The sequence below is a fragment of the Dendrobates tinctorius genome, unplaced genomic scaffold, assembly GCF_039654945.1.
Source record: "Dendrobates tinctorius isolate UK_male_01 unplaced genomic scaffold, ASM3965494v1 ptg000016l, whole genome shotgun sequence".
Classification (NCBI taxonomy): Eukaryota; Metazoa; Chordata; class Amphibia; order Anura; family Dendrobatidae; genus Dendrobates; species Dendrobates tinctorius.
Genome location: NW_027361684.1, coordinates 90,781,764 through 90,805,141, shown reverse-complemented (window position 1 = coordinate 90,805,141; position 23,378 = coordinate 90,781,764). Strand labels below are relative to the sequence as shown.

Here is a 23,378-nt window from a genome sequence, read left to right as displayed (position 1 = left end):
ATAAATTTAATTTATGCCTATATTTTTCCGATTTCCCTTCACCAACTTAGACTATTCATCACCTACAAGTTGGATTACAAAAATATTTAAACACAAGTTGTAATATAACAGAATAGGTAAAAAGCCAAGAGTGTGAATACTTTCGCAAGCCACTGTATACCTTAATAGATCATATCATAAAAGAAGCACTCTAGATTCCACCCCAACTCACAACCCTCTACTCCCTTCTCCCCCAAAAAGCCTATACAGTGCAGCTTAAGCTATTATTAAAGGATATTAATTTAGAGGTTTGTGCATATGCTTTGTGCATACCTATTTTAGCTGATGTGCTTGTGGCGCCCATGAGGCTCAGTCGCCACAGAGGTACTGCACCTTCTCCTAAGGTGTAGTGCCCCACCGCCTAGGTAAGTTGGGAACTCCTTTCCACACTCCAACACCTGCACCCACACACAGGATAGTTCAGCAATGGACCAGATTGCGGCTTCATGCTTAGAGGATAGCAGTATGCAAATTGCCTCTTCAGAAAGAAAGAGGACTTTTAGAGGCTAGCAGAGCACCTTTCGTGGGTCCTTGCTTCGTAACACGAGATGTGCTGGGAGGTGGGTGGAGTTAGGTATAAAAGAGTGGGAAAGTTTAGAATTACAGGGCAGTCTGACAGAAGATCAGTCTGAGAGGAGTCTGGAGGAGAGCAGGCTGACAGGAGATCAGCCTGAGGGGAGCTCAAGGTGGAGGAAGACAGTCAGTCAGGCGAGGCTGAGGACAGGTCTTAGTGGAACGAGCTCCCTAGGAGAGGAGAGAGAAGAAGGAGTGCTGCAGCTGCCTCAGTGATCTGAGCCAGCTGGCACGGGAAACGAACAGAAGGAGAAAGACGTAGAACTGCAACCTAAGCTTCCATAAGAGAGAGAAGGAACAGCGTGGAATGAAGGAGTAGGAGAACAGAGAGAAGTTGTGGGTTGGAAGAGGAACCCTGCCTATAGGTTCTCAGCACAAGGCCGGGGCCCGGTCCCCTAGGTTGTATGGACACTTATGGTTCTGCAGCAGACACCGGTGGAGTAGTTGGCTGTAAATGCATTATTCCCATCCAAGACTTGGGGCACAACAGCATCTGTATAGGGAGCCGGGACTCAGGAAAAGGGAGTCCCCGAAGTAGGCTACAGCTGTCTGCCGTACAAGGAAGAGTAGTTAGGAACATCTGACAAGAGGAACTTCAGAGTACCACGGTACTGGAGCTCTTCACACTAAAAGGCGCAATAGAGGAGTCGTTCAGGAAAGGTACATGTTGGCGGAGTGTTGGAGAGGAGAAGCCTGACTTGCCCGGGAGGTTGATTGAGTCTCTGCCCCGGATGACACGGCACGGATGCAGACAGCAGTGTGTACCTCGAACTGTGAGTAAAGCTTTGGAACTACGAGCCCTGGTGTCTTCCAGTCATTGTGCGCCAACACCGTCAGCACCGCTACATCTGGGTATCCTCCTTTACACTACCTGCGCCTATACACTGCCCTGGGGTTACAGCTTCACCTGTGGGGAGCTATACCATCTATGCTGCAACACATCATCAGCCCCAGAGGATCTGCACGCAGCGTTGGCTTAACATCTTGCTTGCCAAATACCACAGGTGGCGTCACAAACTATTCCATAAACTATATCTCAAACCACCATTGATTTGGGCGCCCAGGGCCACGGACCGGGTCACCGCCGCTGTGACACCTTTCCCCCTGACACTGGCCCGGTACCGAGTACCCCAGAGCCCTGGGACGGGGCAACCCATGCTATGTTAAAGTTGCTTGCCATCTTGATTCAATCTTTTCCTGTGATGTTACATAGCAGAGCCTCAGTGTATGCTACACAATGTATACAGCTGTGTCTCAATGTATTCTATGTGATGGAGATAAAAGAGTTTCAGTGTATCCAATGTGAAGTATACAGCAGAGTATCATTATATCCTATGTGATGTATATAGTAGAATCTCATTGTATCCTATATGATGTATACAACAGAAGCTCATTGCATCTTATGTGATGTATTCAGCAAAGTCTCAGTGTATACTATGTAGTGTATTCACAAGAATCTCCTGTAATATATATACCTGTCTTGCCTACAATATAATTGCTCTGATGTACACTGATGAGAAAAAAGGTAACAATGTTTTAAACTTTGATTTTCCTCACTCCACTACTGCTTTGAATGTGAGACTACCATCATTTAATAGACAATTATCTTGACTGTCTCATACATTAAGTTAACTTGCAACTATTTAGCATATGATTAGTTATTCAGATTCTTGTTGTGTCACTGTTACCATTTTGCTCATAAACATCTAGATTTTAATTTTTATTATTTTGTTGGAATTTTGTAAATCTAGTCAACCTTTGGCTTTCAGCACTGCATGAATACCTCTGGACATGCTGTCAATCAGATTCAAGCATGCAGAAATCCAGGGCTGCCACCAGGAATTTCAGGGCCCCTACTGGCAAAAGATTTGGGCCCCCTTGAGACTCCACCTAGGCTTCACCCCAGTTCTGCCTCCTCCCCTAAAACCTTCCACAGTCCCATCACCCACTCTTGGAAAAACTCCACTTCTGCACCACACCCTCACCAATCACCATAGCCAGCAGCTTTTACTTTGGCCAAAAGATTCTCCCAATTCATTACCAGTCACACTTCTGCATCCTCAATGCCCCCCAATCTGTACCTCCCGCTCTCCCGATACATTATATTTACTGTATATGCCCCCCTCCACCACAATTCATTACATCATGTCCTCTCTTTCTCACCCCCACCCTCAATACAGCATCATTTGCTCTCCACCACACTGAATTTATCATTTAATCTCCCCCCTTTACTGTCTCCCATACCCATCCTCAATCCATCATTATTTACTGTCCCCCATGCCCCACCCTCAATCCATCATTATTTGATGCCCACTGTCCCCCACTCTCAATCCATGATTATTTGCTGTTCCCCATCCCCCAGCCTCAATCCATCATTATTTGCTGCCCCCTGTCTCTCACCCTCAATCCTTCATTATTTGCTGCTCCCTGTACTCCACCCTCAATTCATCATTACTTGATGTCCTCAATTCTCCACCCTCAATTCAAATTCATTTGCTCCACCCAGACCCATTTAATTAATTTTATTAAGAAAAAAAAAATGTTCATACTCACCTCTCATACGATCCCCTGCAGCTCCACTTCAGGTATCCTCCTGGTGAGTGGCGCACATATGTGATTACGTCATTGCATATGTGCCATCACCAGTGCATCACAGAAGAGGCAGAGGGACTGCTTTGGAGCTGCCCAGCTATTCTGTGAAGCTCTAAGAAGTCTCTGTGCAGTGCTGGTGGTGGTGAGCTGGCACAAAATGTTCTATTAAACCTTGGTGCCAAGTGAGTAGAAGCGTGAGAGGGGGTCCGGACTGGATCCAGGCTCCCATTTCTTTACTTCCACTTACCGGGCCCCATACAACAATAAGGGCAGTAATGTCCTGATGGCAGCTCTGCAGAAATCAGATCCCAGGTCTCTTCTACATGTTCCCAAAATTGGTACATAGTGGTTGACTCACTTGGGTATGTATACAGCTTTTTCTTCAACTCTACCAACAAGTGTTCGATTGGGATGAGGTCTGAGGACTGTGGAGGCCATTCCAGCACCTGTCATGGGGCAGTAGGGGGAAAACAGGAGACGTGGAACCTGGGCCCCTGAACTGCCCCTCAGGCTAAGGGGTGCCCTGACTCTCCTTAACTTGGGGGTACACTTGATGGTAGTGAGGCCCAAGTCCCTGACCTGTACCTATCTCCTGTTTAGCCCTGAGCTAAACCCCCTCCCCAGGAGGTGAGACAGGGAATAAACTGAACTGCAAAAAAACAAAAGAAAGATAATACAGACACCTGAGGGTTAAATAAACTACAAAAGCAAACTTAGCTTTATCTGCTGCTAATGCTTCGAGCAGCAGAGTAAGGCACCAGAAGAAGGGAATAGCTGGAGCTCCACTGCAATACAGCCTGCTCCTGACTCCAGCTTGGTTGGTCTCCAAAGAGGAACAATATCACCAACAGTGAACTGCAGCACCTGGTGAGCTTATATAGGAAAGGGGGTGGTCACCACCTGCTGACTAACTACATATGTAGTAACACCAGCGGCCACCTGGGGGGAAACTAATATTAACCCCCAATGGCCTGAAAGGAAAAACGTTTATATGAGAGAATCCAGACTCTGACACAGATCCAAGAATGGATCATGACAGCACCTCGACTTCATTGTCATTTAACCATTTCTTTGCCAATCTCGATGTATGCTTCAGGTCCTTGTCCTGCTGGAATACTATGTTGTCCTTTTCATACCCATAATACTCAAGTTTGAAGTAACTCATCTTGTAGGATACTCACATATAGCTCAGTATTCAGATGACCATCATTCATGGTTGATTATGCAATGTCTTTGGTTGTGAAACAACCCCATATCATCTGGATTCCTCCACCAAACTTGATGATTCCTTCAATTACTTGATCTGCTAGTTCCTTTTTTCTTTGTTTTTCCAGACCCATTTGCACCCATCAGAGCCTAGTTTATTGACTTTTGTTTCATCTCTCCAAATCACCCATTTTCAATCTTCTACTGTCCACATTTTGTACTTTTTTGCAAACTCAAGCCAACGCTTCTTATGAAGATACAGAAATCAAGGCTTCTTTCAGGTCACCATTGCAGACTTGTGTAACGTGTTGAACAGTGCTTTCATAGCCGCCTGTGATCTCGCCATTGCGAAGCATACAAGCCACTTTCACTGCCGTGATTGACGCGCCAGAAATGATAGACTTGTTGACTTCGATATTTTTCCTGGATATCCACCTCTTCTTTTTTTAGTGGATGCATGGACTTCATTTCATATTCTTCCAACTGTCAAGGCACTCACATGATGCAGCTTGGAAATTTTCTTGGCTGAGGGACCTCTGTCGATGACCTGGATGATGTTGTTTCTCTTTTCTTGGGAAATCTTCTTCATAGCTGCTCCTCGCTTTGAACCAATGATCTTTCGATTGGGAATCAACCTAACAACACACTGAGCTATTAAGGAATGTGAGAACAGGTTACAGTTTATAGTATACAGGAAGGCAATGATTTTTCCACCACCAGTAGCAAAACAATAACAATGCAATAAAAAAACAAGAATGTACATAACTATTCACAAGCTAAATAGTTGCAAGTCAAATTTATGTTTGAGATAGCCAAGATGATAGTCTATAAAATGATGGTAGTCTCATGTTCAAAGCAGTAGTGGATGGTGAGATATAGAGCCTGAAATTCAAAATTTCAAAACATTGTTACTCTTTTTCTCGTCAGGGTATGCAATATACTGTGTATATATATATATATATATATATATGCACACATATACACATATATATATACACTCACTGGCCACTTTATTAGGTACACCTGTCCAACTGTGTGTTAAGACTTAATTTCTAATCAGCCAATCACATGGCGGCAACTCAGTGCATTTAGGCATGTAGACATGGTCAAGACAATCTCCTGCAGTTCAAACCGAGCATCAGTATGGGGAAGAAAGGTGATTTGAGTGCCTTTGAACGTGGCAAGATTGTTGGTGCCAGAAGGGCTGGTCTGAGTATTTCAGAAACTGCTGATCTACTGGGATTTTCACGCACAACCATCTCTAGGGTTTACAGAGAATGGTCCGAAAAAGAAAAAAAATCCAGTGAGCGGCAGTTCTGTGGCCGGAAATGCCTTGTTGATGCCAGAGGTCAGAGGAGAATGGGCATACTGGTTCGAGCTGATAGAAAGGCAACAGTGACTCAAATTGCCACCCGTTACAACCAAGGTAGGCAGAAGAGCATCTCTGAACGCACAGTGCGTCAAACTTTGAGGCAGATGGGCTACAGCAGCAGAAGACCACACTGGGTACCACTCCTCTCAGCTAAGAACAGGCATCTGATGGCTACTTTCAGCAGGATAATGCGCCATGTCATAAAGCTCGAATCATCTCAGATTGGTTTCTTGAATATGACAATGAGTTCACTGTACTCAAATGGCCTCCTCAGTCACCAGATCTCAATCCAATAGAGCATCTTTGGGATGTGGTGGAACGGGAGATTCGCATCAGGGATGTGCAGCCGACAAATCTGCGCCAACTGTGTGATGCCATCATGTCAATATGGTCCAAAATCTCTGAGGAATGCTTCCAGCACCTTGTTGAATCTCTGCCACGAAGAATTGAGGCAGTTCTGAAGGCAAAAGGGGGTCCAACCCGTTACTAGCATGGTGTACCTAATAAAGTGGCCAGTGAGTGTATATTGTGGTGTAGTAACCACTGAGTCCGCTAGGGGGTGCTGTGTGGATGTCCCAGGAGAAAGGATGAATGGCAGAATACGGAATGGCCGTTATGTATCCCAGAGTGGGTGGCTTTGGGATGGAGACTTATGTGTTGTTCAACAATGATATTGCTGAGGTGTTGTTTCAATGTGTAAGGGAGAAGTCTCCAGGTAACTAGAGAGATGGGCGGGCCTGGTTACCTATAAACCCACCCAGGGGGTGTGTTTAAAGCACTGTTGGAAAGAGTGTGTAAATGCTTGAAGGACCTGTGATGAGGTCAGAGTCATGTGACCCGGTGGGCGTGGCTATGAACCATATAATGTGGCCAGGGTAGGTCACAGGTGGTGAATGCTGGGACCTGGTTGGTCCAGTGTGGAAGGTCCCGCTGAGATGGGGCTTCCTGCCTGACAGCACGTGTGGACGCTGTGTTTAATGGCTGCAAGTGCCTGAGAGTTCCCTGGAGGGAATGAATGTCTGCAGTATGGAGAAGCAGCCATGAGAGAACCCTGACGGGGTGAGATATAACTGGGAGGCTGAAAAGCCTGCATATTGGACATTGCTAACAGAGTGAAGCTCTGTCATGGACGCTATGCCGTTTATATATTGCTGGTCATGGTTTATGATGTTTAATAAACCGCATGGACCGTTATGGTTATTGAAAAACCTGTGCCGGATCTGATTTTGTGGCTGCCAAGCGAGTGATCCCCTACTCAAATGACAGCGCTACCTCACTATATCTATATATATATATATATATATATATATATATATATATATATGAGTATGTATGTCAGTGTCCAGCTGCAGCAATGAGACTCATGGGTCCTTCCCACCTGGTGATCAAGCTCCTGCACGGACTGGATTAGGAGTAAATCCTTCAATAGGAGAACAACAAAGAAATCCAGCAAGGACTCAGCAAACCAGGATTGGAGTAAAATAATACTTTTCTTTATTTCTTCAAAAAGTTTAAAAAGACGACCCACAAGGATCAGGAACCAGAGTGCGTGGCAGAAATAAACGCAAATGGGACTACGCGTTTCGGCGGCCTAATCCACCTTCTTCACGGTCCAAACCTAAAGAGTTTGGACTGTGAAGAAGGCGGATTAGGCTGCCGAAACGCGTAGTCCCATTTGCGTTTATTTCTGCCACGCACTCTGGTTCCTGATCCTTGTGGGTCGTCTTTTTAAACTTTTTGAAGAAATAAAGAAAAGTATTATTTTACTCCAATCCTGGTTTGCTGAGTCCTTGCTGGATTTCTTTGTTGTCCTCATATATATATGTATATATATATATATATATATATATATATATATATATATATATATATATGCAGAAGAAAGAAGTGCTAGTTTAAGGAATGAGGTATACTTGTTTATTACCAGTTATTGTTTTCTTAATGTTTTATTGGGTGTTTGGAATTTCAGATGATGATTCTGTACTATCCAATTTACAAGAAAGATATTTTTGTCTCTTAGTAATTGCAACAGGATAGCACAAAGTAGAAGTGTAGAAAACTTACAACAATGATGATCTTGACGAGATTTAAATTGCAATATAATACATTGATAAAGATAGTTAAATGAGTTCTCGGGAACTTTAACATTAATGACAAACCTCTGAGGTTCTCCTGATCTGCACAACACAGGAGTTACTGCACATTATACCTTTCACTATTTACATGCAAACATACAATTTCACTTTACCTCTCTGGCTGCCCTTTCTCCAGCTTCTATAGCACCTTCCATGTATCCACTCCACACTGTAGCCGTTTCTGTACCAGCAAAGTAAAGCTTTCCAACTGGTTTTCGAATGACACTGTGGGAACATATGACATATATGTAAAGTTCATATCCACAATTTTATTAGAATGAGTAGTTGCTGATACACAGCTCTGGCAAAAATAAAGAGACCACTGCACAGTTTAATAAAAATCAGCTTCTCTACATGTCTGACAGCCATTCCATTCCAGTGTCAGTTGAATTCCAACCAGAGTACAACTCATTCTACTTAATGTGCTTCTGATTAGGTGATCACCTGAACCAAATTTTACTTTTCGAAGGAAAGTAGAAAAAACTCTGCTGTGGTGTTCACAATCCTCTTGCAATAGGACAAGCTGGATGGCAAGACAAGTGCTAGTAATAACCCAAAAGTAATAGAAATGAAAAAATAACTTTTAACCATGCCAAAGGATTTGAAAAGAAATGTTTTGAGTGAGGAAAAGGGTTCAATTCTGGCTTTACTAGCAGAGGGATACAGTGAGCGTCATGTTGCCTCCATCCTTAAAATTTCTAAGATGACAGTCAATTACAACAATGTCAAGCAGGAGACATTGGGGACAACTAAGCTACAGACCGGCAGAGGGTGAAAACGACTCTCCACTGACTGGGATGACCGTCATCTTATTCGAATGTCATTCAGCAACCGCAGAATGACATCAAGTGACCTACAAAAGGAATGGCAAATGGCAGCTGGGGTGAAGTGCATGGCAAGAACAGTTCGTAACAGGCTCCTAGAGGCAGAGCTCAAGTCATGTAAAGCTAGAAAAAAGCCTTTCATCAATGAGAAGCAAAGGAGAGACAGGCTGATTTGCCAAAGACCATAAGGATTCGACCATAGAGGACTGGAGTAAGGTAATCTTCTCTGATGAGTCTAATTTTCAGCTTTGGTCATCTAATGGTTAGACGGAGACCTGGAGAGTCGTACAAGCCACAGTGTCTTGCAACCTCTGTGAAATTTGGTGGCGGCTCGGTGATGATCTGGGGATGCTTCAGCAAGGTTGGAATTGGGCAGGTTAATCTTTGTGAAGGACATATGAATCAAGTCACAAACAAGGTTATCCAGGAAAAACAGTTGATTCCTTCTGCTGAGGCAATGTTCCCCAACTCTGAGGACTGTATTTTCCAGCAGGACAATGCACCATGCCACAAAGCTAGGTCAATCAATGTGTAGATGAAGGACCACCACATCAAATCAGGTTTACTAGTCCTCTATTGATAATCACTGGTGATAAAGCAGTGATTTTATCAAAACTACGGCAAGCAGCCCAGTAAGTGGCACATCACTGGAATTAAGGCCTCTGTCTTAAATTAGGTAGCCAAAACTTGATTATAGATTCCTTTTAAATGAAGATAGAGCAGAATAAGTAATCAGTTATATTATCATGTGTATTTAAACTTCTATACATCTATACCTTCCAAATTGAGTCATAATTCCTGGGGGAAAGTATGCTGTGTAGCATCCGCCTGAGTATTGTTCTTTACACCAGTCCTTTTCTTCATAGTGCACTGGCTATGAAAAATTAATTAGAATAATTTACCATTTCAAATAGTTAAACAAAGAGGAAAAATAAAAAGCACCCAACACAACATTCCCATATAGCAGGATCTTGTGAAATGGAATCTACTCATAGTTAGTATGCTTTCACACTGCGTTGTCACACGTTGGTTGGTCCCATCAGGACTTGCATCCGAAGCCCCCACAAAACGGGATTTGAGTGTACGCGTTGACGGAGCCATAGACTATAATAATGCCGGCAGAGCGAATGTGCATCATTTTTGAGCATATACGCCTACTGGAGAAGGACACCTAAATGTGGTCTACTGCGTCTGAGTGTCCACCTCCACTAGGCATACACGATTGAAAATGATGCACGCCGGAGTGCACTTTCACTCTGTCAGTACTATTACAGTCTATGGTCCCGTTAGCACATACGCCCGAATCCCGTTTTGTCAAGGGATGGGGGTTCAGAAGTAAACCCCTATGTGACCAACAATCATGTGACAAAGCGCAGTGTGAAAGCACCCTAACACTTACTGCCTTTTCACTTTATTTAGAAAAAAAAGTGGAAGTTTTGAGAAATTATTTATTACTTTGTGTCCTGAAAAAAAAAAGACAGATAACAAATGTTTTTTTAGGCTGTGTGCCCACGTAGCGATTTTTAAGGGTTTTTGCCGCGATTTTCAGCGCGAAAACGCTGCAAAAACGTTTAAAAATTGTGTACAGAACGCCCCCCATGCATTCCTATGGCATTCCGCACATGCTGTGCTAATGCTGCGCTTTTTTCCGCGGCGGAATCGCATTGCGGAAAAAATCGCAGCATGCTCATTCTTTTGTGCGGAATCGCAAAGAATTGCCGCGATTCCGCACCCATAGGAATGCATGAGAATCGCTTACTTCCCGCATGTGGCTATGCCCACCATGCGGGAAGTTAAGCGTCTCATGTGCGGTTGGTACCCACGGTGTGGAGGAGAGGAGACTGTCCTCCAGGCCCTGGGTACCATACCCCTGTAAAAAAAAGAATAAAAAATAAAAAATCGGGGTATATTTACCTTCTGGCGTCCCGCGCTGCATTCCCGGCCTAGCGTTCCCAGTAAGGCCTTGCGGCAAGGCCCTGTAATGACGTGGTCTCGCGAGATCGCTATAGCAGCACTAGACCAACGTCATCACAGGTCTCGCAAGGCATTACTGGGAACGCTGAGGCCCGGGATGGCAGCGCGGGACGCCGGAAGGTAAATATACCCCGATTTTTTTATTTTTTTTTAGCATTTTAACATTCTATCTTTTACTATTGATGCCGCATAGGCAGCCTCAATAGTAAAAACCTGGTTAAACTTGTCAAACACTATGTTTGACGAGTGTGACCAACCTGTCAATCACTTTCCAAGCGATGCTTCAAATCGCTTGGAAAGTGCTTGAATATCGCACGCGAAAATCGCAGCAAAATTGCGGAAAAAAACGCGCAATTTCTGGGAAGGAGTCCGGTTTTTACGTGGGCACATAGCCTTAATGTAATAATCACATCTTTTATTGTTTAACTGTAGAATTATTTTGAAAATAGACTGAAAGGAATTTTCTATCTCCTTAACCTGTAGTCTTGAAAGACTGCGAGAAAGCAACATGTCAGGGGATGTGAACATTAAGAGAAACTCCACTAGATACATGAAATCGGTAGCACTACTCCTTAAACTAGCGCGCATTCCAAAAGTAAAATTGTATGCTCTACTTTGTTTTATGTCATGTCTTATCTACTTTTCAGTAGGAAGGAAATAATCACGTTAATGTCCATTATCTTAAATAAAGAAATTACTAGTCACATTCTGCTTATTATGTTGGCTCGTCGTTGACTTTGATGCGGGCTCAGATGATACCTGTATTATTCAGCCATCATCTGCCTCTAACAGCCGCAGGTGTAGCAGAGCTCCGCTTTCGACTGTTAACCGGTTAAATGCCATTGTCAATCTCTGACAGTGGCATTTACAGCACACAGCCCGGGGTGAAGCAATCGGGGTACCAAATGGGTTGCGATGACGACAAGAGGTCATTTGAAGACCCTTGTGCCTGTCATGATGGTGTTCCTGTGAACTGAAAACGTTATTGGTCTCAGAAAATGGTGATACAAAACATTTTTTAGGAAGGGGGGCGAATTTCCAATTTTTTTTTCAAACCTTAAATACAATTGAAAGTAGCAATATTTGGTATCATTATCATCATACTGGTCTGGAGAATCAGAGTGCCAGGTCATTTTTAGCATATAATGAATGCTGCAAAAACAAACTGGAGCTGGATCTAGCTCCTATCTTGCTTAAACATTACTCCCTTCTTTAATAATTGATTTCATGATTATTTCACAATTTATTGTACATTTATTACATTTGGCAGTAATAACTTACATGCAAAGCTTCTTCAGATCCCATTACTTTGGCATAGTATTCACATATTTTTCTTTTCCTAATGAGCAAACATTTGTTAGATTTTGTATTTTAGTTACTTGTGACTCTCTAAAAACACTCTTTTAGTAATTGCATTAATATCTGAATTAGGCCAAAAAACAATAACTATCCCTGTTACTTTAGATTGGAAGCACTAAAGGCTTCTTCTGGGAAGGGTGGAGGGAGGAAGCTAAGGTGTAGAATAGAAAAGTGTGAGGAGGCACAGTATAGACATTGGGTAGTGTGGGGGGGCAGTATAAAAAGAGGATGGCACAGGGAACAGTGTGAGTGCACAGTAAAGAGGGGACAGTATGCAGAGTGGGTGGGAGTGTGAGGAGGGGTCACAATCTAAAAAATGGGCCGTGCATGGGTAATACAGTGTGAGGGGACAGTATGAAGAGAGAGCCCAGTATGAAAATGAGAGGCCAGTGGAGGCTTTATAGGAGAGGATAATGTAACATAAGAGGAAAATTATGGGTATTATATTTTGTGCAGGGTGCAAAGTGAGGGGAAATTACCCAGGAGCACAGCCAAGAGGAGATATTTGTATTCAGCAACATTTAATAACACTGTTATTTTTAAAGGCAGTGTGCTGCAGAAGATCAGAGAAAAGACTGCAGAGATGAGCTGTGGATGTGAAAAGTCATCATGCCATTTGGACAAGATGGAGAAGAAAAGAAAGGGAATGACTCCAGTCAGAGAAGATGTTACCTATAAGACAGCTGGATGTATAGTTTTGATACTGCCTGCATCTCAGGAGTAGTTTAATTCCTGTATGATCTGTAGTCTGATGATGGTTAGTAAGACCAACTCATAGTAACTTCTCAATGATGGTAATGGATATACTGGGAGTTCTAGGTTCATGCGATACAATGGTATATGAGACTGACCTGATATTACAATTGATCACTGTGATAAGCATGATTTCTGTATTAATGCACTGATGGTAGTTCTGGTGATGTATTCATGAACTAATGATAGTTCTAGTGATGTTTTCATGTACTGATGGTGGTTTTGGTGATGCTCTATTTCTGTACTGTTCGTGGTTCTGGTAATGTGTTTCTGTACTAATGGTGATTCTGGTGATGTATTCCATTACAAATTATAGTTATGCTGCTGTATTTCTGTACTGTTGGTGGTTCTGGTGATATATTCTTGTACTTATGGTAGTTCTCGTGGTGCAATTCTGATTTGACATTACAACTGATTAATGTATAAAGCTAGCTTTGTGCTGTAGTCATGCACTGATGGTGGTTCTGTTGATGTATTCCTGTACTGATGATGGTTCTGGTGATGTATTCCTGTACTGATGTTGGTTCTGGTGTTGTAGTCCCGTATTAATGGTGGCTGCAATTCTGTATTTCTGCAACTTTGGTGGTTCTGGTGATGTAATGTATTTTTGAAAGGACATTAGAATTGATTGCTGTACTAAGTTTGATGTCGTGTTCATTTACTGATGGTCTGGTGATTCATTTTTGTACTAATGGTGCTTTGGTTATGTATTTTTGTACTGTTGGTGGTTGTAATATTGTTTTTATGTACTGCTGATGGCTGTGATAATGTATTTCTGTACTGTGAGTGGTTCTAGGAATGAATTTATGTGCTTGAATCTGATCCTGACCACAGATAATAATCCAAAACTTATAAGATAACATGATACATGGCTACATGAATAAAGTATTGAGCTGTTTGACAAGGTAAGGGTTACTACAACTGTATTTGTGTTAGATGAATTATGAAATCAAGCACTGTTAAGGCCCCGTCACATACAGCGAGATCGCTGATTTTGTGATGCAACAGCGATCTCGCCAGCGATATCGCTGTGTGTGACATGCATCAGCGACCGGCCCCCCCACCGGGGATCGCTGATCGTGCAGCAATGTCCTGGGCCATTTTTTGATTGTTGGTCTCCCGCTGGCCAGCACGCATCGCTGCATGTGGCAGCGGGAGACCAACGATCAGCGAGCTCCCAGCGCTGTAAGCAGACACTGGGAGCTGGTATCCAAGGTAAATATCGGGTAACTAAGCGCGCGCGTTGCTTAGTTACCCGCTGTGTACCTTGGATACCTGCACGCTCGCGCTGGGAGCTGGTATCTAAGGTGCATAGAGGGTAACTAAGCGCCGCGCGCACTTAGTTACCCGATATTTACCTTGGATACAAGCTCCCAGCACGGAGGTATCCAAAAGGTACACAGCGGGTAACTTAGCGACGCGCTCGCTTAGTTACCTGATATTTACCATGGATACCAGCGTCCTCGCTGGTCCTGATCGCTGGTGAAATCTGCCTGTTTGACAGCTGACTAGCGATCATGTAGCGAGGCACCAGCGATCCTGACAAGGTCGTATCGTTGTTGGGATCGCTGATGCATCGTTTAGTGTAACGGGACCCTTACATGCCAAATCCTAACAGCATGTAATATACTCTCTGTCAGGATTTGGTTCTGATTGCTGGTTCCAACATTCATCACATGACCACTCCTATACAATTTTCATACTTACAGTCACAGAATTAGCTTCTCTTTCTGCTTCTCTCAATGATTCAGGGACTGTAGTTTTTCACTTAACATTGAGAGAATTGGGAAGAGCAGCCAGTTGGAACATAAATGTATGACGATTTCTAAAACCACTTAAGCTATGTATAGCAGGTGCACCAAACTGAATTTTTGCCCCACGTGCAGGAAAACCCAGATTTGCTTCTGCCTTTCAGAAAACATTCTGCTATCAGTTGCAGTAGTTATATAAAAACAAACCAAATATTACTTACCCTCTCTGGTTCGGTCCACTGGTAGCTCTCTGCCACTGCCCTAGTCTCTGGTGTTAGTATGTAGAACTAACATCACGCCAACATCATTTCCAACCAATCAGAGAGATCAGGGACGCCAACACAGGCAAAACCAATGAACTCAGCGCTACAAACAACAGAAACTGTGATAGCAGCAAAGAGCTGGTGCTAGAGCCAGGTAGTGATATTTGTGGGTTGTTTGTTTTTTTACAAATACCAATTCTGAAAGAAGACAATTCCTTTGAAACAATTTTATGACTCATCAATATGATTTACATTATATTATACCCAAACCAAAAATACCTTTCCTCCTTGGTCAGATTTGCAAATAACGATGCTTTCCTTGACAAAATGAATCTATGAGAAAAATGATAATTAAATAGAGCAATTGACTGTAAAAAGAATTTTTAGATTATCTTTCCATATTTTTGTTGCGAGTCAAACTCGAGACAGTCAAGGACCTTTATATTGAATACCTTAACGCTGCATGATGGGTATAAACATCTTTGAGTGGATCAGAGTGTGTGAAGCAGGCTCACGAGCTATTCATAGGCCAGATACCAGCTGTGTTACAAAACCAGTATCTGCCTCTAAAAGTCAGTCACTAACATCAGCATGTATGCCGTATGAGACTGCCTGCATCATTGGTTGCAGGCCCTGTTACTGCTAAGACAATACTTTTGTGAAGATCTACAACAATCTGGAGATTATGACTTGTGCAATATTTTGCAATACTATAATAGATTACAAATTCAAGTCCCCTGTGTGGGGACTAAAAAATAAAGTACAAGTTAAAAACAAAAAGAATGTAGTAATATTAATAAAGCATAAAACTTGAAATCAAATCTCTAAAAATATAAAAAATTGTTTAATCCACAAGGTAAATGTCAAAGAAAAAAATTAAAATACCAAAATTGCCACTTTTTGTTCTATGCACATCCCTCAAAAATAGAATAAAAACTAACCAAAATAGTAGGATTAAAAAAACTACAATTAAGCCCCCTAAAAAGTATCTATGAACCTCCATTGACACAAAAAATAAAAAAGTGGTGAGTCTTGGAAGATGGTGACACAAACCAATTTTTTTGAAAAGTTTAGAATTTTTAAAAACCACTATAATAATTAAAAAACATACATACATGATTGGTATCACTGTTATTATACTGACCTGTAAAATGACATTACAAGGTCATTTTTTGGATCAATGAATGCTTTAAAAATGAAGCCCAAATAACAAAGGTGGAATTGTTTTTTTTCCACTATTTCACGACACTTGTATTTTTTTCCACATTGATAACGTGCGTGATGTAATTCGAAACTGCACTTGCGATGCAAAAAACAATCCCTCATATGGCTAGGACTGCAGAAAAAAAGGAATGACTCTTGGAAGAAGGGGAGGAAAGCTCAAAACCACAAAAATGAATATTGGACACATTAGGAAAGGCTTAATACACCCTGCTAAATGGAAACTGAGCTTATTTCCAGGTTTTTGCATAATTCATTCACATGTCCGATTTTTACATTCGAGTGCTATCCATGATTTTAGGTGATACGTGATGGCACTCAGTCTATAGAGCCATTCACACATCTGTGATTTTTCGAGGACCAAGAAGTCCTCGGAATATCGCAGTGGCATGTCCAATTTTGATCAAATGGTTCAATCAAAATCGCCCGTGTATGAATGGGTTCATAAAAAAATCGAACCGCATTTGGATGACATCCAAATACAGTCCAAATTTCATAGACTGTCTGAATGAAAACGGTGGAGAATTTTTTTTTTCAATTTCTCTAGGCGGGAAAAGCTGATGACACTCAAATCGCATTCTGATCAAACAGTGATCCGAGTCTGACCAGATTTATCAGGATATTTTTTTGTACGTGCAAAAATCTGATGTTTGAATGGGGCCTTAAGATGATTGCTAGGAGTCATTGGAAAGAGACATAATGTAACTTGCATGTAGTTAAAGGACCCTTATAATAAGTACAAACTTTATTTCAAGATTACAAAATAATAAAAGTTTAAATATCTACATACAGATATGATAAGTTACATTTACACTTGTGTTAAAATAATGAAATGATCCTTTATATTGTGCATTTGGTAGCTTCATCTTGTACTTCATATGTTGAAATGATTTCACTACTCATTAATCCATACCCAATGATAGCAGGTGCAGAACCATCAGGCTTAGTGTCATCCAGCGTGAATCCTATTGGTGTATCTTCATCTTCAATCATCATACATCCACAGCATCCTTATTAGATATACAAAAAAGAGGGATTGGTATTAATAAAATTCCATACATGAATCCTTGGATTTCACAGAAATGTATGCTAGCCCTTTTTCTGAATGATGCCCCTGCCATTATTATAGATCCTCTACAGAGCATAGGGTGAAACCTAACAGCATGGGTTTCACCATGTGCTCTGTCAGCCTCCACTTACCCTGTCCTTGTATTTGCAACATAAATTCTATAAAAATTTGTTCATTTTCTTTGGTATTCCTTGATGAGGTTCTTAGGCAGTAAAGACCTGAACCTGCACATAACAACCACATTCCCCTATCCTGAGGAAGAGTGAGTCCATTAGGGGTGTGTTAACAGTTCCAAAAATGGGGCAGTGCCACTGGAGGCGGCACTAAAGGAGTATTATTACTGGAAGGAGCACTAACGGGACATTAATTATGAAAGAGGAATAACAGGACATTAACTCTGAAGGGGGTACTAATGGAACCTTATTATTGTATGGCCCACTAATGGAGCATTATTTCTGGAGGGGTCACAGTGGAATATTATTTTATTACTACAGGGGAACTAAAAGAAGATTAGTACTGGAGGACGAATTATTGAAGCATTCTTAATGGAGGGACACTGATGAAACATTATTTTTGAAGGGAGCACCAATTGAAAATGATTACTAGAGAAGGCACTAATGCGACATTATTACTGTAGGGGGAATAGCTGGACCTTAATTCTGGAGGATACACCAATGGAGTATTATCACTAGAGGGTTAACATTACTACTGGGGGGTGTATAAATGGAGCATTAATTCTGGAGGTGACATTAATAGAATATTTTGCTGGATGGGGCACTAATAGAGCAATATTTCTGGAGGGGCAACACTAATGAAAAATTAATACCAGAGGGTCCACTAATAGAGCATTATTAAGGGGAGACTAATGGGACATTATATCTGAAATAAGCACTAATAAACTAATAGAACAGCATTAGTAGAGGGGGAATTAATACTGAAGTACTTGAATGGAGTACTAATGGGGCATTAATAATGGAGTCAGCAGGGGGCTCTAATGGAACATTGTTAATGGAGAAGACACTAAAGAAGTAGTATTAATGGGTGGGGCACTAATGGAGTAAATGGAGTATTATTGCCAGAGGGGTACTAATTAAGCATTATTACTGTAAGGCAGGGGTTGGGCGCCTTAACCATCTGAGAATAAAGAACCTCATCCACAACTACCACAAAAGACTTCAAGATGTTATTGACGTTAGAGAGGGGCAATACACGATATTAAGAAATGGGGCATGTAAACATTTGATTATGGTCATTTGGATGTTTTGGGTTGTCATTATGATTTAGGCTATGTGCCCACGTATGCAGAAAATTTCTGCATGAAAACCGGGCTCCTTCCCAGAAAACGTGCATTTTTTGCGCAAAAAACACGCGTTTTTGATGCGTTTTTTCCGCGTGTCCCCAGACACATAGAAAATAGCTAAAAACGCGGACTTTTCCGCAAAATTAATGAGCATGCTGCGTTTTTTACTGCAAAGCGTTTTTTAAAAAGAGAAAACAAAGTAGTTTGACAATAAATGGCTTCACCCAACCACTAACCATGAGTGGAGAAAAGTTTTGGTGTTATGATTCATATTCTCTGAAAAAAGGCTAAGAAAGCAAAACTTCTGCATGGGTATGTAAACTTTTGAGCACAACTGTATATATACAGTATATATATATATAATGGGCACAGAAAGTATTCAGACCCTTTTAAATTTTTCACTCTTTATTTCATTGCAGCCCCTGACCTAAATCCAATGGCTGTCCACCAACGTTTACCATCCAACCTGACGGAACTGGAGAGGATCTGCAAGGAAGAATGACAGAGAGTCCCCAAATCCAGGTGTGAAAAACTTGTATCATTCCCAAGAAGACTCATGGCTTACTAGCTCAAAAGGGTGCTTCTACTCAATACTGAGCAATGGGTCTGAATACTTATGACCATGGGATATTTCAGTTTTTCTTTTTTAATAAATTTGCAAAAATGTCTACATTTATGTTTTTTTTAGTCAAGATGGGGTGCAGAGTGTAAATTAATGAGAAAAAAATTAACTTTTTTGAATTTACCAAATGACTGCAATGAAACAAAGAGTTTTTTCCCCACTGTATATACAGTGGGGAAAAAAAGTATTTAGTCAGCCATCAATTGTGCAAATTCTCCCACTTAAAAAGATAAGAGAGACCTGTAATTGACATCATAGGTAGACCACAACTACGAGAGTCAAAATGAGAAAACAAATCTAGAAAAGCACCTTGTCTGATTTGGCAAGATTTATTTTTCAAACTATGGTGGAAAATAGGTATTTGGTCACTAACAAAAGTTCATCTCAATATTTTGTTATACACTGCTCAAAAAAATAAAGGGAACACTTAAACAACAGAATATAACTCCAAGTAAATGAAACTTATGATTGGGTTGTGCTCATAGCCCAACACCGTGCGGCCCTCCAAAGAAATGCCACCCCACACCATTACTGACCCACTGCCAAACTGGTCATGCTGAAGGATGTTGCAGGCAGCAGATCACTCTCCACGGCATCTCCAGACTCTGTCACGTCTGTCACATGTGCTCAGTGTGAACCTGCTTTCATCTGTGAAGAGCACAGGGGACCAGTGGCAAAGTTGCCAATCCCCGTGTTCTGTGGCAAATGCCAAGCGTCCTGCAGGTAGTTGGGCTGTGAGCACAACCCCCATCTGTGGATGTCGGGCACTCAGACCATCTTCATGGAGTCGGTTGCTAACCATTTGTGCAGACACATGCACATTCGTGGCCTGCTGGAGGTCATTTTGCAGGGCTCTGGCAGTGCTCCTCCTGTTCCTCCTTGCACAAAGGTGGAGGTAGCGGTCCTGCTGCTGGGTTGTTGCCCTCCTATGGCCCCTTCCACGTCTCCTGGTATACTGGCCTGTCTCCTGATAGCGCTTCCAGCCTCTGGACACTACGCTGACAGACACAGCAAACCTTCTTGCCACAGCTCGCAATGATGTGCCATCCTGGATGAGCTGCACTACCTGAGCCACTTGTGTGGGTTGTAGAGTCCGTTTCATGCTACCACGAGTGTGAGAGCACAACCAACATTCAAAAGTGACCAAAACATCAGCCAGAAAGCATTGGAACTGAGATGTGGTCTGTGGTCGCCACCAGCAAAACCACTCCTTTATTGAGGGTGTCTTGATAATTGCAAATAATTTCCATCTGTTGTCTATTCCATTTGCACAACAGCATGTGAAATTTATTGTTAATCAGTGTTGCTTCCTAAGTGGACAGTTTAATTTCACAGAAGTTTGATTTAATTGGAGTTATATTCTGTTGTTTAAGTGTTTCCTTTATTTTTTTGAGCAGTGTATATCCTTTGTTGGCAATGACAGAGGTCAAATGCTTTCAGTAAGTCTTCACAAGGTTGTCACACACTGTTGGTGGTATGTAGGCCAATTTCTCCATGCAGATCTCCTCTAAAGCAGTGATGTTTTGGGCCTGTAGCTGGACAACACGGATTTTGAAATTCATCCAAAGGTTTTCTATGAGGTCAAGATCTGGAGACTGGCTAGGCCACTCCAGGATTTTCATATTCTTCTTACGAAGCCACTCCTTCGTTGACCTGGTTGTGTTGCTTGGGATCATTATCATGCTGAAAGACCCATCCACATTTCATCTTCTATGCGCTTGCTGATGGAAAGTGGTTTACACTCAAAATCACAAGATACACGGCCCCATTCATTCTTTCATGCACACAGATCAGTCACCCTGGTCCCTTTGCAGAGAAACTGCCCCAAAGCATGATGTTGCCACCCCCATGCTTCTCAGTAGTTATGGTGTTCTTTGGATGCACCTCAGCATTCTGTCTCCTCCAAACACAATGAGTTTTGTTTCTATCAAACAGTTCTACTTTGGTTTCATCAGACCATATGACATTCTCCCAATACTCTTCTGGATAATCAAATGCTCTATAGCAAACTTCAGACGGGTCCGGACATGTACTTGCTTAAGCAGGAGGATACGTTTGGCACTTCAGGATCTAAGTCACTGGTGGTGTAGTGTGTTACTGATGGTAACCTTTGTTATGGTGGTCCCAGCTCTATGAAGGTCAATCACTAGGTACCCTCGTGTGGTTCTGGGATTTTTGCTCACCGTTCTTGTGATTATTTTGACCCCACAGGGTGAGATCATGGGTGGGCCCTAGATTGAGGGAAATAATCAGTGATCTTGCATGTCTTCCATTTTCTTATTATTGCTCCCACAGTTGAGTTCATCAGACCAAGCTGCTTGCCTATTGCAGATTCAGTCTTCCCAGCCTGGTTCAGGGCTACAATTTTGTTTCTGGTGTCCTTCTACAACTCTTTGGTCTTCACCATAGTGGAGTTTGGAGTGTGACTGAGGTTGTGGACAGGTGTCTTTTATACTGATGGCAAGATCAAACAGGTGCCATTACTACAGGTAATGAGTGGAGGACAGAAGAGCCTCTTAAAGAAGAAGTTACAGGTCTGTGAAAGCCAGAAATCTTGCAGGCTTTTAAGTGACCAAATACTTAGTTTCCACCATAATTTGTTTTCCAAATGTTTTATTTGAGTTTCAATAAATGGGGAGGATGGGGGAGGAAAGATGGGGAAAAAAAGGGGGGAGGGAAAAATGTAAAGGGAAAGAAGGAAAAAGGAAGGACAATAAAGTGCAAATATAAAGAAGACATAAAATAAAACCCGTTAATGCAGAAGCATATTATGCAGTGAATTATTACAAATAGAGTTGAGCGAAACGGGTCGAAAAAATTCAAAAGTCGCCGACTTTTGGCAAAGTCGGGTTTCATGAAACTAAACCCGACCCTAGGATGAGGTCGGCCACGAGGTCGGCGACTTACGCGCCAAAGTCGCGTTTCAAAAGTTTGTTTTGTGCTCTTTTTCAGCCAGTCAGGATCCACGGACACTGTGGGCAACGTGATGACCTAGGCACGGGTCACCACCATCTTTCAGAAGGGCATGCAAGTGATTGGCTTGCTTTGGTGGGCGTCACAGGGGGTATAAAAGGGCGTGCACGCCGACCGCCATCTTATTTCTGCCGATCTTAGTATAGGGAGAGGTTGCTGCTGATTCTGTAGGGAGAGCGTTAGGCAGGGAAGAAGACAAAAAAACTGCTTCTGCTGCTAGCGATTTGGACTGCACAACACACAAGTCACTGTGTGTGCAGTGCAAGGGGAGGCTATATTGTGGTGTATCAGTGGTGTTGGTTGTTGGGCTGCCTTCTAAGGCTTACTGACACGCTGGCATTGCTGTTTACCCACTGCTCCGCAAACTGCTTTTTTAAAAGCAATCCAATCTCCCTTATCCTCTAGTCACTTTTGTCACAGCTGTGCCATCGAGCGTGTCACATAGCGCTCAGATATCAGTGGGCCTCACACAATCCACAAGTGTCCAGTGTCCAAAAGTGTGCGCAGAGATTCAAAATCTCCATTATCCTCTCGTCACCTTGGTCACAGGCAGCTGTGCCATCGAGCGTGTCACATAGCGCTCAGATATCAGTGGGCCTCACACAATCCTCAAGTGTCCAGTGTCCAAAAGTGTGCGCAGAGATTCAAAATCTCCATTATCCTCTCGTCACTTTGGTCACAGGCAGCTGTGCCATCGAGCGTGTCACATAGCGCTCAGATATCAGTGGGCCTCACACAATCCACAAGTGTCCAGTGTCCAAAAGTGTGCGCAGAGATTCAAAATCTCCATTATCCTCTCGTCACTTTGGTCACAGGCAGCTGTGCCATCGAGCGTGTCACATAGCGCTCAGATATCAGTGGGCCTCACACAATCCACAAGTGTCCAGTGTCCAAAAGTGTGCGCAGAGATTCAAAATCTCCATTATCCTCTCGTCACTTTGGTCACAGGCAGCTGTGCCATCGAGCGTGTCACATAGCGCTCAGATATCAGTGGGCCTCACACAATCCACAAGTGTCCAGTGTCCAAAAGTGTGCGCAGAGATTCAAAATCTCCATTATCCTCTCGTCACTTTGGTCACAGGCAGCTGTGCCATCGAGCGTGTCACATAGCGCTCAGATATCAGTGGGCCTCACACAATCCACAAGTGTCCAAAAGTGTGCGCAGAGATTCAAAATCTCCATTATCCTCATGTCACTTTGGTCACAGGCAGCTGTGCCATCGAGCGTGTCACATAGCGCTCAGATATCAGTGGGCCTCACACAATCCACAAGTGTCCAGTGTCCAAAAGTGTGCGCAGAGATTCAAAATCTCCATTATCCTCTCATCACTTTGGTCACAGGCAGCTGTGCCA

The 23,378-nt window shown here is 42.5% G+C and overlaps 1 protein-coding gene across 1 annotated transcript in view; it reads right to left on the bottom strand.

The window, feature by feature from the left end:
• LOC141080663 (amine oxidase [flavin-containing]-like) overlaps positions 1 to 23,378 on the bottom strand; it is a 144,699-nt gene that overhangs the window by 6,306 nt on the left and 115,015 nt on the right. The window contains exons 9-13 of the mRNA XM_073566053.1: positions 16,976 to 17,072; positions 15,121 to 15,174; positions 11,997 to 12,054; positions 9,518 to 9,615; positions 8,031 to 8,142 (exon numbers count right to left, since the gene is read on the bottom strand). Coding sequence (XP_073422154.1) covers positions 8,031 to 8,142; positions 9,518 to 9,615; positions 11,997 to 12,054; positions 15,121 to 15,174; positions 16,976 to 17,072 — 419 coding nt within the window. The remainder of the gene's footprint in view (positions 1 to 8,030; positions 8,143 to 9,517; positions 9,616 to 11,996; positions 12,055 to 15,120; positions 15,175 to 16,975; positions 17,073 to 23,378) is intronic.